The 14812-nt window shown below is 49.1% G+C and overlaps 1 protein-coding gene across 1 annotated transcript; it reads right to left on the bottom strand.

Annotated features, from left to right (window-relative positions):
* Positions 1-2365: 2365 nt before the first annotated feature.
* On the bottom strand, positions 2366-7528 carry HOXA10 (homeobox A10). Its single transcript, XM_084281350.1, has 2 exons — positions 5267-7528; positions 2366-3839 (listed from the first exon to the last, which is right to left on the bottom strand). Exons 1-2 carry the CDS (start codon positions 6084-6086, stop codon positions 3565-3567), a joined length of 1095 nt encoding a protein of 364 aa, XP_084137476.1. The 5' UTR covers positions 6087-7528; the 3' UTR covers positions 2366-3564.
* Between the last annotated feature and the right edge of the window lie 7284 nt (positions 7529-14812).

The raw sequence follows: 14812 nt of genomic DNA on the forward strand, positions 1-14812 counted from the left end.
GTGTGTAAAGGCTGGAGAGGCACGCACGCACACACATGTGCCCTGTAAATACACCCGCGTATGTACACAGAGCCAAGACAGACGCGCAGTGTGTATAGAGGCAGACACAAACACTTATATTGGACTGCAGCGTAGACATCTGCTGCTGACCCAGCCGAGACGTCTCCTGCGAAGATCCAGCTAGGGTAGGTCTGGCTAAAATCCGCTCTCTAACTACTCCGAGTGCCTGCAGCCCAGTTCGGACTTTCGAAAAAGTTTTTTTTTTTTTTTTTTTTTGAACAGCAAAAATAATCAAAGTTATTAGTTAAAAAAGAAAGAAAGAAAAAAAAAAAAAAAAAGACAACAAGACCCAGGCGCGTGACTTTTTCTGCCCTTTCCTGCATCAGCCTTTCCGCTCTCCCGGGCACCCCGGTGGCGGGGCTGCCCCCCGGGCGGGCGGCAGGCAGCGGGCCCGGAGGAGCGACCGGGAGGCGGACACAAAAGGCGGCGGCGGCGGCGGAGGGCCCGGAGAGGTCGCTGTTGCCCGTTCCGCCGCCGCGGAAGAGCGGCCCCGGGCTCGCCGCAATCGTGATCGTAACCGAGGCCTTGTGGGCCGCGGGGCAGCCGCCGCCCCCGGGCGCCCAGCCCGCGGAGAGCCCCGGGGGAGCGGCCCCGACGGCGGAGCAGGGTTTCGGAGCCTTTCCGCCAGGGTTCCCGAGGGAACCAGCGGCCAGCCCGGGGGGGGCTGCGTGGGGGAGAGCCGCCGGAGGGGGCCGGCAGCCCCTGGCACGCGTGGGCCTTGCCGGCGTTGGTGCGCGGAGCGGTGCGGAGCGGAGCGGAGCGGAGCGGAGCAGGCAGAGCCGGGCTCTCCCCTCCCCCGGGCGGCCGAGAGCTTTCTGCTGGCTGAGTTTTGATAAATCCGGACAGCAAAAGAAAAGCAGCCCCCCCTCCTGTCCCCCTCCCGAGCTCGACCCGGGCCGAGCAGAACGCAAAAACGCACCTGACCTTGAATGCAGCCTACGAGACATATTAAAATCCCGCAAGCAGGCAGGGACTCGCTTAGGAGCTAGCTAACCTTGAAGAACTTGTCAAGCTTCCCCCCTCGGCTGCCGTGTTTATCTGAGGAATCAAAGGAGCCTCCGTTGCAGATGGGGAACAATGGCATTGGGACTTGACGCCTACAGATAACTTCAGCGTTAAGATTTCTTCGGGCACAAAGGACCCTCGCACCAAGCATACCTGGTGATGATATCAACTGAAGTAATTAAGGCAGTTTCGTGCTGTAGAGAGAAAGGTGGAGCCCCAACAACATGAAACTACCTAAACCACAGAGCAGTTCTCAGGCGCTAATTATTACTTTCCCCATAGCCGTGGTCTTTAACGCAAGGATCCCGCTACGAAAATAAAACCAGAGACGTGACTACAGCACCCCTCTCACCCGCCTGCCCGCCCGCACACCCCGCCGGCGCCCCCTCCGCGCCCCCCGGCCAGACTCGGGTGGGTTAATGAAAACGAGAGAGAAATATCATCATAACCTCCCCTCCGGGCAGCTCTCTCCTCTCCATGCAGATGCAAACGGGAAGAAAAGGCCGTGCACGACAATGTTACATCATAAAAAGCTAACGGCTCCCACTAAGCCCGGGTTCAAAGTCTACCCCCCCCCCCCTCCTCCCAGCATACACATACCCGAGAAGAAAGCATTAGCTGTCGCTCTTCTCCCAGCCCTCGTTTTGCCTTTCCTTTGTGCAAGACTCTGCTAGCTAAGCATGCAGCAAAAGAAGGGAGGATGCAAAAAGCAGCCCGGGTGGAGTAAGCTCTCCCGCATGCAGCCAGGTAGGGAACAGCCTTGTCTAAGGGGGGGGTGGAAGCGGCCCGGTGGCACGAAGGCGACTCTCATGTCCCCCGTCCCCCCCCCCCTCCTCCCCATGCGCTCACCTTTACGGTTTCTTCTGAGCCCTGAGATAAAGCTAGGTTTTGTCACCGTCCTCTGGAGCTAAAAGATCTCCGCACACTCGTAGGTGCTTGATTAAAAAAAAAAAAATCCGTTCCCGACCCTCAAGAAATAGTAATTTGCTTCCTCAGTCTATGCAGCTCCTCAGTCAACTGAAACCACTCGTTCAAGACAGCAACAATCCAGATATACTAGCAAGTCATAAAACTGAACAAAAGCCGACAAACCTTAGAGCACCATCGCTATATGGCCCAGACAAATTACGACCGTCTAGGTAATATTTAAATAGATTCCTAAAGTAATTGCAGGGGGTTTAGGCAACTATTCCTGTTGTAAAAGTTCTTGAAGACATAAAGTAGAACCTGAGGATAAACAGTCACAAAAAGAGGTAAAATTAAAAGGATTCATTCCACTTTTTTTATTCTTCTATGAGAACATAAACATCGTCTTTTTCACGCACAGCAGCATTACAATATTAATTTATTCCGATTTAAGGTAAGAACTAGATATAGCTAGAACTAACATTTATAATAACGATAGAATGCATTTGCTTAAAACAGTATCGGCATTTTAATAATAATAGACATTTATACATATCTGTATTTATAGTTTTTCCCCTTCTTTCTTTTTTTTTAATCTTTTTTTATTATTTTTTTTCACCTATATGCTTGACCCTTTGATGCATGTAACTTCACAGTATAAAGGAAGACGAACATATTCTCCCTCGCTATCTTAGACTCTGGCTCAGAAAGTCCTTCTGATGTTCAGGATATACACTTTGCAGTGAAATTAGTGAGGAAAAAGTGACTATTTTTTTCTCAAGGGGCAATTGTTCTGTGCTTGTCCTGTGTTACCAACGGTAACGTTATTTATAGACAAAAAGAAATCACTAATTCCACATATTTAAGCAAAACTACATTAAGTAAATATCTACAACCAGAAAGAGAGAGAGAAATTCAGAGGTAAGTGTCATAACTTAGTCCATGAGCAACACGAACTCTTTTATACCTTTAAAGAGAAGAGATTTCATTTTCCTGGCCAATTTTAAAGCTGTAATGTTGACTTTCAAGGTAAAGGGGGGAAAAAATCGCTCTTAACGCCAGTTCCCATGAAGCCCTTTTAAAGGATGCCTGCATTTCATTATTGTAAGTCCTGCTTTTCGAAGGAAAAAGGGGGGAGGGGGGAGAAAAGGAAAGGAAAACAGAGGGGGAAAAGCTGAGCTCCCAATATATAGAAATATGGCAAGGCTTAAATTATTCATTCTGAAGCTACATACAGTCCAAGTTACACCGCCTATAATTTAAAAGAATGCGCCTTTAACCGAGCTCGTTTACTTTTCGGAGAGATATGAAGGGGAAAGATATTTGCAGCTCCTGAAATCATATTTCTGGGTTTCAAAGCTTGAAAGAAGAATTCGGGCCCGGGGAAGCCTGCAGGAACCAGGGAGGTTCACACATGGCATTTTGTGCATTAGCATGGCTTTCTTTCGCCCCCCCGCCACCCCAAAGTAGCTATTAAGAGGTTAAGGACATATTGAGAACGTCTAAAATCGTTAATCCATACAGGTGCAGATGACTACAGCCTAGGAAAATGATACTGGCTCTTTAAACCATAAAGATGTGTTTATAGGTTCATCAAGAGAAATTAAAGTTGGCTGTGAGCTCCCGAATCCTATTCTCTCTGTTCATTTTCTTCAGTTTCATTCTGCGGTTCTGAAACCAGATTTTAACTTGTCTGTCTGTGAGGTGGACTGTGCGGCTGATCTCTAGGCGACGCTCACGAGTCAGGTACATATTGAACAGAAACTCCTTTTCCAGCTCGAGAGTTTGATGCTTGGTATAGGGGCACCGTTTCTTTCGGCCACTTTTTGCGGTTAGCCAGTTTGCTGCATTTTCTCCTTTTGAATTGCCTAGTTTTGAGAAAGTAAAAGAGGGACGTTACCAGCGGGTAGGAGGCAACGAGCTGGGGAGCGAGAGGGGGAAAAGTGTGCGTGTGTGTGTGCGGCTGTGCGCACAGGGGCTCGCTCCTGCAGCTGCGGCCTCAGGGCATAGCTGAGATGTGGGGAGCCCCGGGTGGGACCTCGCTTCCGAGAGCTTCAAAGCGGTTTCCTAAAGGCCCTGGAGCTGGCCGGGAACAGCCTTGCCTCTGCTGGGATGCTCGGCGGGGAGCGTGGCCCGCTGGGCAGCTCGTCTCCAAACCCCCAAAATAGGCTTTTACCCGCTCCGACCCCATTGCTGCTGGAAGGCGACTTAGTGGATGTCCTGGGGTCTTTTTTTCACCCTCCCGAGACACCTGTTTCCTCTCAAAAAAACAAACAAACAAAAAAAAACCCTGCAGATCTGAACTTTGTAAATGTGCTCTGGAGGCTGAAAACAAGGTGAGCTGCAGAGCAGGAGCCTCCCTGCGTCCTGCCCCTGCCGTCCCAGGAAGCTTCGCCATGGCCCTCTCTTCTCCAAAGATTTGGGAGAAAAAATACAATAAAAATAAAAGAGAAAAAAAAAATCACCCGTTTCAGGGTGTTTATTCCTATCGCTGGAAGCGGCTGGGAAAGAGATAAAACCGATCCCTCGGTGGCTCGGAGTGTTTCGTTGTTGTGGGGGCGACTCTCTAGGAGTTTTTTTTTTTTTTTTTTTTTTTCCTTGCTTTTTGTTTTAATCCTATTATTTTCCAACGGGGCGCCTGAAGGAATAACAGGGCGTCTGAAATGCAGCCAGAGGGAAGCGCCTGAAAAGCCTGCAGCCCAGGGAAAGGGAGTTATTTTTTTTGCCATGGGGACCAGAAAGGGAAATAAATAAGCAAATGAATAAATAACAAGCCTGTTATCTAGTGTAGACGCTGAAGGATATTCGCGGTGCATTCATCAGTCTAATTTGATAGCAGTTCATAGATGGCACATTTCAGCGCGGCTGTTATTCCGAAAAGCATTCTGGATCGTAAAATATAACTTACCGCGTTAATAGGTTTATTTATTGGCACTGCCTATTGCTTATTTTGGATGCTTTACAAACATCTCTGTTATCTGGTAGGCACCTTCGCATCGCAGGGGAAAGATTGATCTCGCTTTGCTATACGTTTAAGCTGCATGCAGGCTAAAGTTGCCCAGAGCGGAGGCTCTAAGGGTTTTAAACTATAGGACGGACATTAATTTTTACGGCAACCCCATGCCCGAATATTACAAAGTTCACAAGGTCAGTGTGAGCAGCGCTTCTTGGCAGCCCCGCAGGGCTGCTGGGATCCTCCTTTCGCCTTGCCACGCTCCTCGGCCGCTTTTCCTTTCTCATTACCACCGCTACCATTCCTTAAGCCTCACCGCCACCGTCACCGTTATTTGCTTACCTACGGGCTCTTTCTCGGGAGAGGCTTTGCTGCTCTCCGACGGGGCTGGGGAGAGCTCCTCGGCGGTGGAAGACGAAGCCTGGGTCTCGTCCTCCCGCTGGGAGCCGCACGCCAAGGGGCTGGGGGAGCGCTCCTCGTCCTCCTTCCTCCCCGCGTCCGGGACGGGAGGCAGAGATGGAGGCGTCTGGAAGCGGCCGGGGGGCTGCGGAGGAAAGGGGGCAGCCCCGGGCGGCCCCGCGCCGTAGCTCTTGGAGGTGCCATAAGCCTGGGAGAGGCGGAAATAGCCCGGGACGGGAACCCCGGTGCCGTTGCTTGCGGGGCTGACCTCGGCGCTCAGCCTCGGGAAGGGAGCGAGGTCGGTGGCGGCCGAGCCTTTGGGGCATTTCTCTGAGTCATAGAGGCAGTAGGAGCTCTCCTCCTTAATGTTTTGAGCGAAGGAGCACGAGGTGGCCTGCTGGCTCTCCGGCTCTTCCATGCGACAGGACCGGGGGGGGTCTAGCCACACTTCCATCCCTGACACGTAGGGGTGCGAGGTGGGGACCATGCTTTGAGAAGTACCTTCATTGCGTTTGCTCAAAACGGGGAAAAGTCCGCAGCTTTGCAGCCCGTAGGACAGATCGGACGCTTGTGGCAGGTAGATCCCACTGTTGGGATAGTAGCCGCCTCCGCCTCCGCCTCCGCCTCCTGCTCCCGCCGCTTCCCCTCTGCCCGAGCTGATCAAGGAGTCTACCAAAAAAGAGTTTGCGGCCGGGCTCTCTGAGCATGACATTGTTGTGGAATAATTTGGCGAAGGGAGCAGATAGCCCTTTCTGGCTGACATTTCTTGTGCAAAACATGCTGAATATGATTAGAGATACCCCCGCACCACGGCGGACGCTTGCAGCCAATGGAAGCCCGGGCCTCCCCAGCAACCCCTCCCCGTCTGGTTTCGTATGCACCGAGCTGCTCTCAGGTCGACCTCTGAATTTGGGATATGGATGTATATTAATGCGGGAGATGGATTTCCACCCGCACGCGCGGCGCACATGGGCGAGCGCCTGCGCCCATGCGGGAGCTGCGCGCCGGGGAAGGGGCAGGAGCAGGGCTGGGGGGCACCCACCCCGAGCCGTGCTCCCCTGCTATGGCCCGCACAGCGATAAAACAGCCCCGGCCGCCCCGATGTTTATTGTACCTAGGCTGAGGCTGCATCCAGATGAAGTTTTTATTAGCGCTCCTCTCCCCGCGGTTGGGCTTGCCGGAAGCGATGCGCGCTCACCTCCCCGCGCAGCCCGCGTGTGTCGCGAAATTAATAAAGCCGCGGGTTTTATGGCCGGGCTCTGCTCGTTTTATTTGATTGTCTCGTTTTTTAAGGAATAAAAGACGTGTTATTGTTTATCACGGATCATTGGGAACCGTAAAGGGGCCTGGTGTCTCTTGCGTTAAAGTGCCGGGGAAGGGGCTGCTTCCAGCCCAGCATCACCACCACGACGCCAGGCTGGGCTTAAATTTCCTAGAGATAAAACGCTCGCTGCTGCGCTCGGGGATCTCAGAGGGAGCAATGCCACTCCGGGAGGATTAATTGTGCGGTTGCAGCTTCTAATGCTGTAGTTAACGCTGGATTCTTCCCGAGGTCTGATTGCCATTTAAAATCTAAAGCCAGACATATGCCACAGAAAGAATCCAGACGCGAGCAGTTCAAATGGATTCTCGCATGATGCTGCGCACCCTGTTTATTGACGTGTTTATATTTGGGCCGTCGTTTTGATTTCTCCCTCCCTCCCTCCATTTGGGTCATTCACTTTTCGCCTCTTCAAAAGCACCGTCTCTGTCACAAGCACCGTACTAAATAATAGAAAGAAGGATAAGTAGATGAATCCTGAGATACTAGACAGCTCTGTCCAGCCAATATGTAATTGTGGCAGAGGGAGCAGACAGATAGCAGACAGACAGGCACGCAGACAGAGAGACAGATAGATTTTCTAATGAATCGCTTAATGATCGCTTGCTTTCACTTCCATCATCTCTCGCTTATGCCATTTGGAAGTCGCCTAACAGCCTGCCCCGAGGAATTAAGCCTCCTTCAGCCTAAGCGGAGCCTGGGGCTCTCAGGCCTTTTCCAGCGCTCGCTGCCCACCCCGGAGGAGCCGGCCTCGCTCCTCTCCCCCTCGGCAGCCCGGGGAAGCGGAGGCGGCCGGCTCCCCGCTCCCGGCCGGCTGGGCGAGCGGGGGCAGCGCCGGCACCCGCGGGGCCTCAGCGCTGCCCCGGGCGGAGCCACCGGGCCCGGGCACCGGCCCCCGGCTCCTGGCTCTGCGCTCCCCAGCCCCCGGTCCCTCGGTCCCCCAGCCCCTCGATCCCCCGGCTCCTCGGTCCCCAGCCCCCGGCCCCTACCCTTGGCTTTCGCAGCGCCCCGCAGGCGGCCCGGGGCAGGCTCTGCCCTCCGCCCCGCGGCTCTGTCACGCCTCACGTGGTCGCCCCCGCGAGCCTTTGCCTTGCCAGGGGGAAATTCTTGTTTGCCACATTTTGACATTGGTCCGGACGAGTCGCTCCGTGCTGGAGGCAGCGGGACGTGCCTGTCAGCTTCCGCAGGCGAGTTAAGCTGCTGGGGCCCTCCCGGGGCTCCGTCCTTCGTCAGCTGGGGCAGGGAGAGGTTGTTACAACTTTGCAGGACCCATAAAACCTTGATGGAAAGGCGTCTTATTTTTCCAGCCTTCTCGAGTGAGCACCAAGGCACCGCTCCTTTCTGAGCGCTGTCGGATGGGGTGATAGGAGCCGGTCCGACAGCCTATAGAAACCCTCCGAGTTTTTCCCCGCATTTCCTCCTGGAATACTGTTTGTGTTTCCCAAAGTCGGCTAAGCCCACGATGTGTTAATGTGTGATGGACAAACCCTTATCAGATTCCTATGAGGGCCGTATCGCTGCTAACAAAATTAATACCATATAAGGGACCGTTTTATTGGCCAGTATACAGGAAGGCCATTATCAATAGGCTTAGCGTTATAAATGCAGATCTAAATAAAATGAAACGTGAGCCCCGACTCCTCGTTCCCAATACATTTCTCTACACGAGGCAGGTATAAAAATTACTCCGGGGAAGTCCGCTCTTGCGGTATGTTTATTTTGCATTTGCCAAATTAAATAGAAATGGATTGCAAACCCAAAAGCCATACGGAATCGAGGAGTAACACTTGAAATCCTTCCAAAGCTGTTTTTAAAATAAGCAGCTCCCTTTTAAAAATTGGATTAAAGGAGGGAAAGGCCTATAAAAGCACGTTACGATCCTCGTCAGCCTGAATAAAAAGGACTCAAAATGCATCGCAACAAACACGAGCTGGCTGCTTCTCCTCCTCGGAAGGCGAATGCAGGCAAAATCAGACAAAAGGCGCGGAGGCCGGGGACAGCTCGGAAGAAGAGAACCAGGTTTTAGAGTAACTTTCCCTTCGCTCCCCGGCCAGGCCCCCGCGGGTTTCGTAGCCAAAGGTCTGGCGACGCAGGGGCTGGGGTTCAGCCCTCGGTCGCTATGACCTAGGGGAACGCACAGGACCGGCAGGAACCGCCGGTCGGTGCCGCCCGTCGTTGTGCTTAAAATAACGCCTGGTGCCGGCTTGATGGTCAAGGCACTACGCCTGGATCATGAACTCTGCTCGCCGTTGCATTCTCCCCGCTTTCTTTAATCGCTAACAAGGCCAAGGCAAATAGTAACCAGCATCATCAAAGCCAGTGGAGTAAAACTAATAACGTTCACTTGATTCTTAACTATAAAAGATAATGGTCAATTCTGCCTAAACTGAACTAATTTGGCATGCATTGGGTGTTGCTACCGCATTTCCAGCGCTTAACAATGTGTCCCTTGGAGCTTAACCCCCATTTAAAAGAAATTTTAAAGAATATTGTGGACGCCAGGGGACGAGAAATGCTTTCTTTTTAATTCTGCTCCCGTAAGGAAAGCTATCCCAGGGTCTATAAAACCGAGCAAATAAAATTCTGATAAATATCAAAAGCAGCAAGTAGGTGATTTCGCGCAGAATCTAAATTCGCGGCGTACATAGACAACACTATCAAAATAAAACTTTATTGATCTAAGAAAAATATAATAGATGCATTAATAGCGTCGTTAAGCCGTTTTATTGGTTGGACTAAAATTAAAAACAAAAAGGGAATAAATAAAAACCGACAGCTCAGCCTAAGCAAACTCTGACTGGAAATTTCAAAACGCATCATGTTAAACCGTGATTTATCTTTTTATTATTAGCCCGTATAAACCAAAAGATCAGCACTGTTAATCCAGAGACCCATTTTGTAAGCTAATTAAAATATGCTTTTATTTGTAGACAGGGGCAAACTGCAATTTGCGAAAACGTAAATGGCCTTGCAGTTTGTTGCAGGAGTGCATGCGCCGCCTATCTGAGAATATAGCTGCAGATTACATTTTATACATCTCGAAAAATTAATGCAATCAGGGTATAGTTATTTAATATTGGAACTGTCAGTTGTCAGGAACATGCATGTGTGCCAGATTCCTTCTTTTCTTTCTTTCATTTTTTTTTTCCTTTTTCTGGATTTGCTCCAAAGAAGGCGGATTTCAAACAGGAGGTTTAGGAACTGCGTCCGTGCCAAGTTAGGTGACAAATGACGGCCCCACTAATTTTATCTTTACTAGAAATTCTTTCACGCTGGGAGGGGGGGGGGGGGGGAGTGAAGGGGAACTGGCTTGTTGTGGCGGATTATCCTGTTAAAAATTAGGCTGAGATTTAATTTTATTCCAGCCATCCGGAGGCTTGTTCTCCTAACTATATTTCAGGCTGTATGTGTATCAGTTTACTCATTTGGATTAGGAGCATATTTTGCAAGTAATTTTGACGAGCTCCGAATTCTAGTATGCGGCAGAACAAAATACACCCCGACCAATTAATGAAGGCTTTATCTCCTCGCCATTCCTCCGGCACTGGTAAGGAGAACGGTGCTTTCTATTGTCTAGAGAGCCCCAAACACCGTGCAGAAGCAACAGCGGTATCGGGTTATATCTCTATCGGTAAAATCTTAAATATACAAATCTGTCTTTTAAGTGTACCCTTTTTGTCGAGAGAGATGGGCCGCACAGCTGTATTAAGCGTTTGAAACTGTATCCCCTCTCCTCCTTTTTGTAGCCCTCTTTTCTTTAATATCTGGATGCAAGTACAAATATATTTTTTGGTTGCGGTATAGCTTGGCTCTCAGACACACACGTTGGCTTGAAGTTTCGATTTCAGAGCATTTAATGAAAAGATTGTGACAAAAAAAAAAAAAAAAAAGACAACAAAACACAAACCCAAAGAGCTTATGAAAAAGCCTCCCAGGGGTTTGGATGTGGTATGTGAACTGAAGTTGAGTACACGATTAATTAAACACAGTGTAGACACTGAGTTGGCCTCGCCTCTTCCCTCCAAAACATGCAAACCCAAATCATGTGAAATAATAAACAGTTATTGTAAGAAACAAGCTTGTTTTTTTAAAATATTATCCTATGACCGCGGCCGTCAGTAAACAATTCGTAACCAGAGGGCGCTTTAACTGCTGCTGGGGTCCCTTTGATTTATTCAGTAGAGTATTGAATGGGGCAGGGAAACAACAAGGGGAAAAATAAATATTTGATCAAATATGCTGAGTTTAACTCGACTGGTGTAAAATGAAATGTTGCAAAGGGACCCTCGGCAATTGCCCTGCTCCTTCTCGAGGCGTGACTTCTTACGTCCTGGCGTTTCCGAGGGGAGGTCAAAAGAGATCAGCGTGCCCGAGCTTTTAATGGAGCATCTTTGATGAAATCGATAGGTTCCGATAATCATCTGAAAAATGCTCTCTGCCGACTGAACATGTGCTTTTAACTACGCTTGCAACAGTTCCCCAGGAGCACAATTTTAAAGGGCGCTCTTTTAAGAATACTGCAGGCGAGTTACATTAGTTTACATACGAAGACTCCTTGGAGAGCAAGGACAAAATGATTTTTTTTTTCCCTCTGATAATTAAATACGGCATACCCTCTCATAGGAAACAAGCGGATTAAAATATGTAGCCAAACCAGTATCTCCATACAATACCACCTTTCCTCCTCCCCCCTTCTCAAATGGAGACATAACAAAAACATGTGAAACTTTTATGGGCGAGAAAAGTAACCTGGAGTTGGGGATACTCGTAGCGAGGATAGAGTTTCAAAGCTACAACCCCGAGCAACCCTGAGTACATGAGAATGTGTGACTGTTGTTTGTTTACAGCACATGGTCTAGTTCGGATGGATAGATGGGTAGATAGATACCCAAATCTGGTCCTGCACGAGCATTGACTTAACGTGCAACCGCATGCGTAGTTTTTAGCACAAATGTGTCAAAACTTGTTTACCACAGGCTGTGTCCAGCTGCGAGGAAGCAGGCTATCCTTTTAAGTTACCAAACGACCCTAACCAAACTACAGTTCAAGTCCAATAAGATCGTCAGAATTGTCTGTCATTTGCAGTCTGGGTTGCCATAGATCTAGTTGATTGAAGACACCTACTGTTCCACACATAAATGTCAAGTTTCATAATATTTCCACCGCTACAATTTTTTATAACTGGAAGAAATCTACAAGTTTCTCTGAAAAATATTTCCAGATCCCCTGGATTTTCCACGCCGCTGGCCAAAACTTTATGAAGAGACAGAAAAAGGTCAGCTGCGACTTCGAAAGTCGCTGAAATATTATTGCCCGGGTTTAAGCCCTGAGTTTTTTTTTTGCCTCGCTCCCCCTGCCCGCGGTTCTCCTCCAAGGTGCCTGACGGAGCCAGGTCGGGGCAGGGGCCACCCCGGCACCCTGGTGACACCCCGGTGACAACAGCACACGCCTCGCAGGGCACCCGGCGAGCACTTACCTTCGCGCATTTCCCAACCCACAGCCCAGCGGCTCTACCTCTCCACCTCTTCCTCCCCTTGACTTTCGCAACGCGGAGCCCGGAAAGTGCAAAGAATTGAACGTGCGGCTGCAAAGTGAACAAAGGCCAAGATTTCGCAGGGCTGCTCCCCTCGCCCCGGGCGGCTTTGACATTGATCTGAAGATCGCCATCTTGTGGCAAAGCGGCCCCGACGCCGCCGCCGCCGCCGCCGCCGCCGCGGGCGGCCCCGGCTGCAAGCCGTCGGGTGGCGGCGCGGGGCGCCGGGCAGCGGCCGCTCACCTCCCCTCGCCTCCCTCTGATCCGCAGGAGCAGGAACAGCCGCCGAACCGCCGGCCTTTATAGCGGGGCATTCCGCCTGTGCGAGCGGACAAGTCACGGACACTTTTTATGGCCGCATTGTCACAGCGGCACAGAGGATGCGATTTTATTGGGCTAGGAAATCAAACCCCGAGCAGAGAAACTCCATGGTTTAACTGTCTCTGGGATTGGCCATGAATGCCAGTTAATTTTTAACCGGGAAAGGAAGCTCTCTCGCTAAACTTTCATTGCCCTTCAGCTCTCCATCCGTCCCTCTGTCTCTCTCCCGCCGCCTGTCCACGTCCGTCTGTCCATCCGTCGCTTTCGAGCTCGCCTTTCCCCCAGCACGCTGGACAAACAAACAAACAAACAAAGTCTCCTTTCCCCCCCTCGCTCTCCTAACGTTTCCTTCGACGGGACGTCGCCTGGCTGGGTGGCGGTTGTCAGCAGAGGCCCCAAGTCAGTAAGTCCTTCACCTCAAGGTTATGGGTGATGTCCAAGCAATACAGAAGTTCAAAGCCAGTAAACAATGCGAAAACGGAATGTACTTTCTTCTCGCGATTAGGAATAGGGTCAACATTAAAGATCCTAGCCCTCTTCCCCAAACACATTCCCATCTCAGCTATTGTTTTGCTTTGGTTTTCCCCCCCTCCTTACTTTCTCCCTCCCCCCGCCCGCCTCAGCCCACCCCCTCCTTGCCTTGGAGATCAAGGACAATTTCAAACAGGCCATTTCCACCACACTGCCATGCGGAATTTTTTTTTTCAAAGACAACAGTTTTCTTAGGGCTCTCACGCTCCTCAGCACATCCATCGGCTGGCCCGGACCTTCCCTTTGGTGCTGGGCGCATGAAATATGCCCCAAGATCTCCCGACACCGCGACCACTTCCAGAGCAGCCCTCCTGGCTGAGGGTGCTGGGGAGCAAACAACAGTGTCACAGCAAGCCCTCCACACAAGACCTTGCCCTACCGGCACTGGCAGGACAAGGAAAGGGCCTAGCACGTAGCCAGCTATGACCATGCTTCATTTTCTATTCCTGAGCCGGCACGGTGCTCGAACAAGCAAGCCCAGGTTCCCTTGTTTACGCTAGAGCAGAAGATTTAGCAGCGAGGGTTCACAAAAGGATAAGCATCTCTCCCGAAATGACTGACCAAGGTCAGGAGGAGTTTCGGGTCCCAAAGCTCCATCAGGCAAAATAACGTTGCAGTAACGTGACACCAGAATGAAAAATATAAAGTTTCCATTTTTTTATTTTCCTTGTGCGCTGTTCCACTGTATACATGCAACCAAGTACTTTCGCATATTAAAAGAAAACTGTATATACATATAGTCGATACATATTGAAAACAGTGATGTCATATAAAGATACTGCATTTTGTGAACCGTGTCAAAGAAATTACATCCATTCAGTAAATTTATTAATCAAAAAACATTCTTATCACCACTTTGTTGCACATGTAAAGAAACCCCACACCCTCTAGCCCCAAAGGAAAAAAAAATCAGGAAAAAAAAAAAGCATTCGAACAAAATAGGTCATGGGTTCTTTTTTTATTATTTACAAGTCTTGTAAAACACCGTTCCTGTATGAAATATACATTCAGATATTCTCAACAGCAAATTACCTTAACGATAGAACACCGTATCCTTTGTAAACTGATATAGAATTTTAAATATTTTCCTTTTTTTCTTTTTCATTCTTTTTTTTTTTTTTTAAATTGCATTTTTTTTTCACGCTTTGGTTCCTGCAGGGAAATATATATATTTATAGATATTTAAAATAACTCCAAACAACTCTCCATTCTTTGCATATGTCGACTGGGCGACAAAGTCGAGCTCGTGACATTTAGAGTAGACAACAACAAAATTACCATATTTACATTGTTTGGCTTCTGATTAAACTCCTCACTAGCCACCTTTAAAAGAACAGGCGATTGAGCTATTTTAATGATCCAATGTGAGTGCATTGCACAACTCCAAGTTTCAATTAAGTGTTGTGTGGTATTTGCTAAACTGTCGTTCTCCACAGGTATTTCCTGAAGAAAGTTTGTGAGCCAGAAGCCAGAAGGTTAGTTTCCTTTATGTATTTTTTTCTTCTAAAACGCTGAAATTCACACTTTTCTTTTGCCGTGTGACTTTATTTTTAGCATTTAAATATGATTTGTCTCCAGAAAGATGGCAACGCGTGGTCAGTTGTCATAAATAAAACGAGAGCTAGTTAAAATTTGCTAAATCTTTGCGCTCTTTTTTTTTTTTTTTCAGTGATTGTTTCTTTACGATATATGGCAAATTTATACCTGATTTTTTTCTTCTTCTTCTTTTTTTTTTTTTAGTAAATAATTCTTTCACTTAGTTTTCTTTCTTCCCCCTCCCCCC

The sequence above is a fragment of the Netta rufina genome (assembly GCF_964035555.1).
Source record: "Netta rufina genome assembly, chromosome: 2".
NCBI lineage: Eukaryota > Metazoa > Chordata > Aves > Anseriformes > Anatidae > Netta > Netta rufina.

Excerpts from the sequence above, each read along its gene's own strand:
- HOXA10 (XM_084281350.1), bottom strand. The coding sequence starts at position 6,086 with ATGTCAGCCAGAAAGGGCTATCTGCTCCCTTCGCCAAATTATTCCACA. Across the intron at positions 3,840-5,266 it reads TCCCGAGAAAGAGCCCGTAG|GCAATTCAAAAGGAGAAAAT; the intron begins GTAAGCAAATAA and ends TCTCAAAACTAG.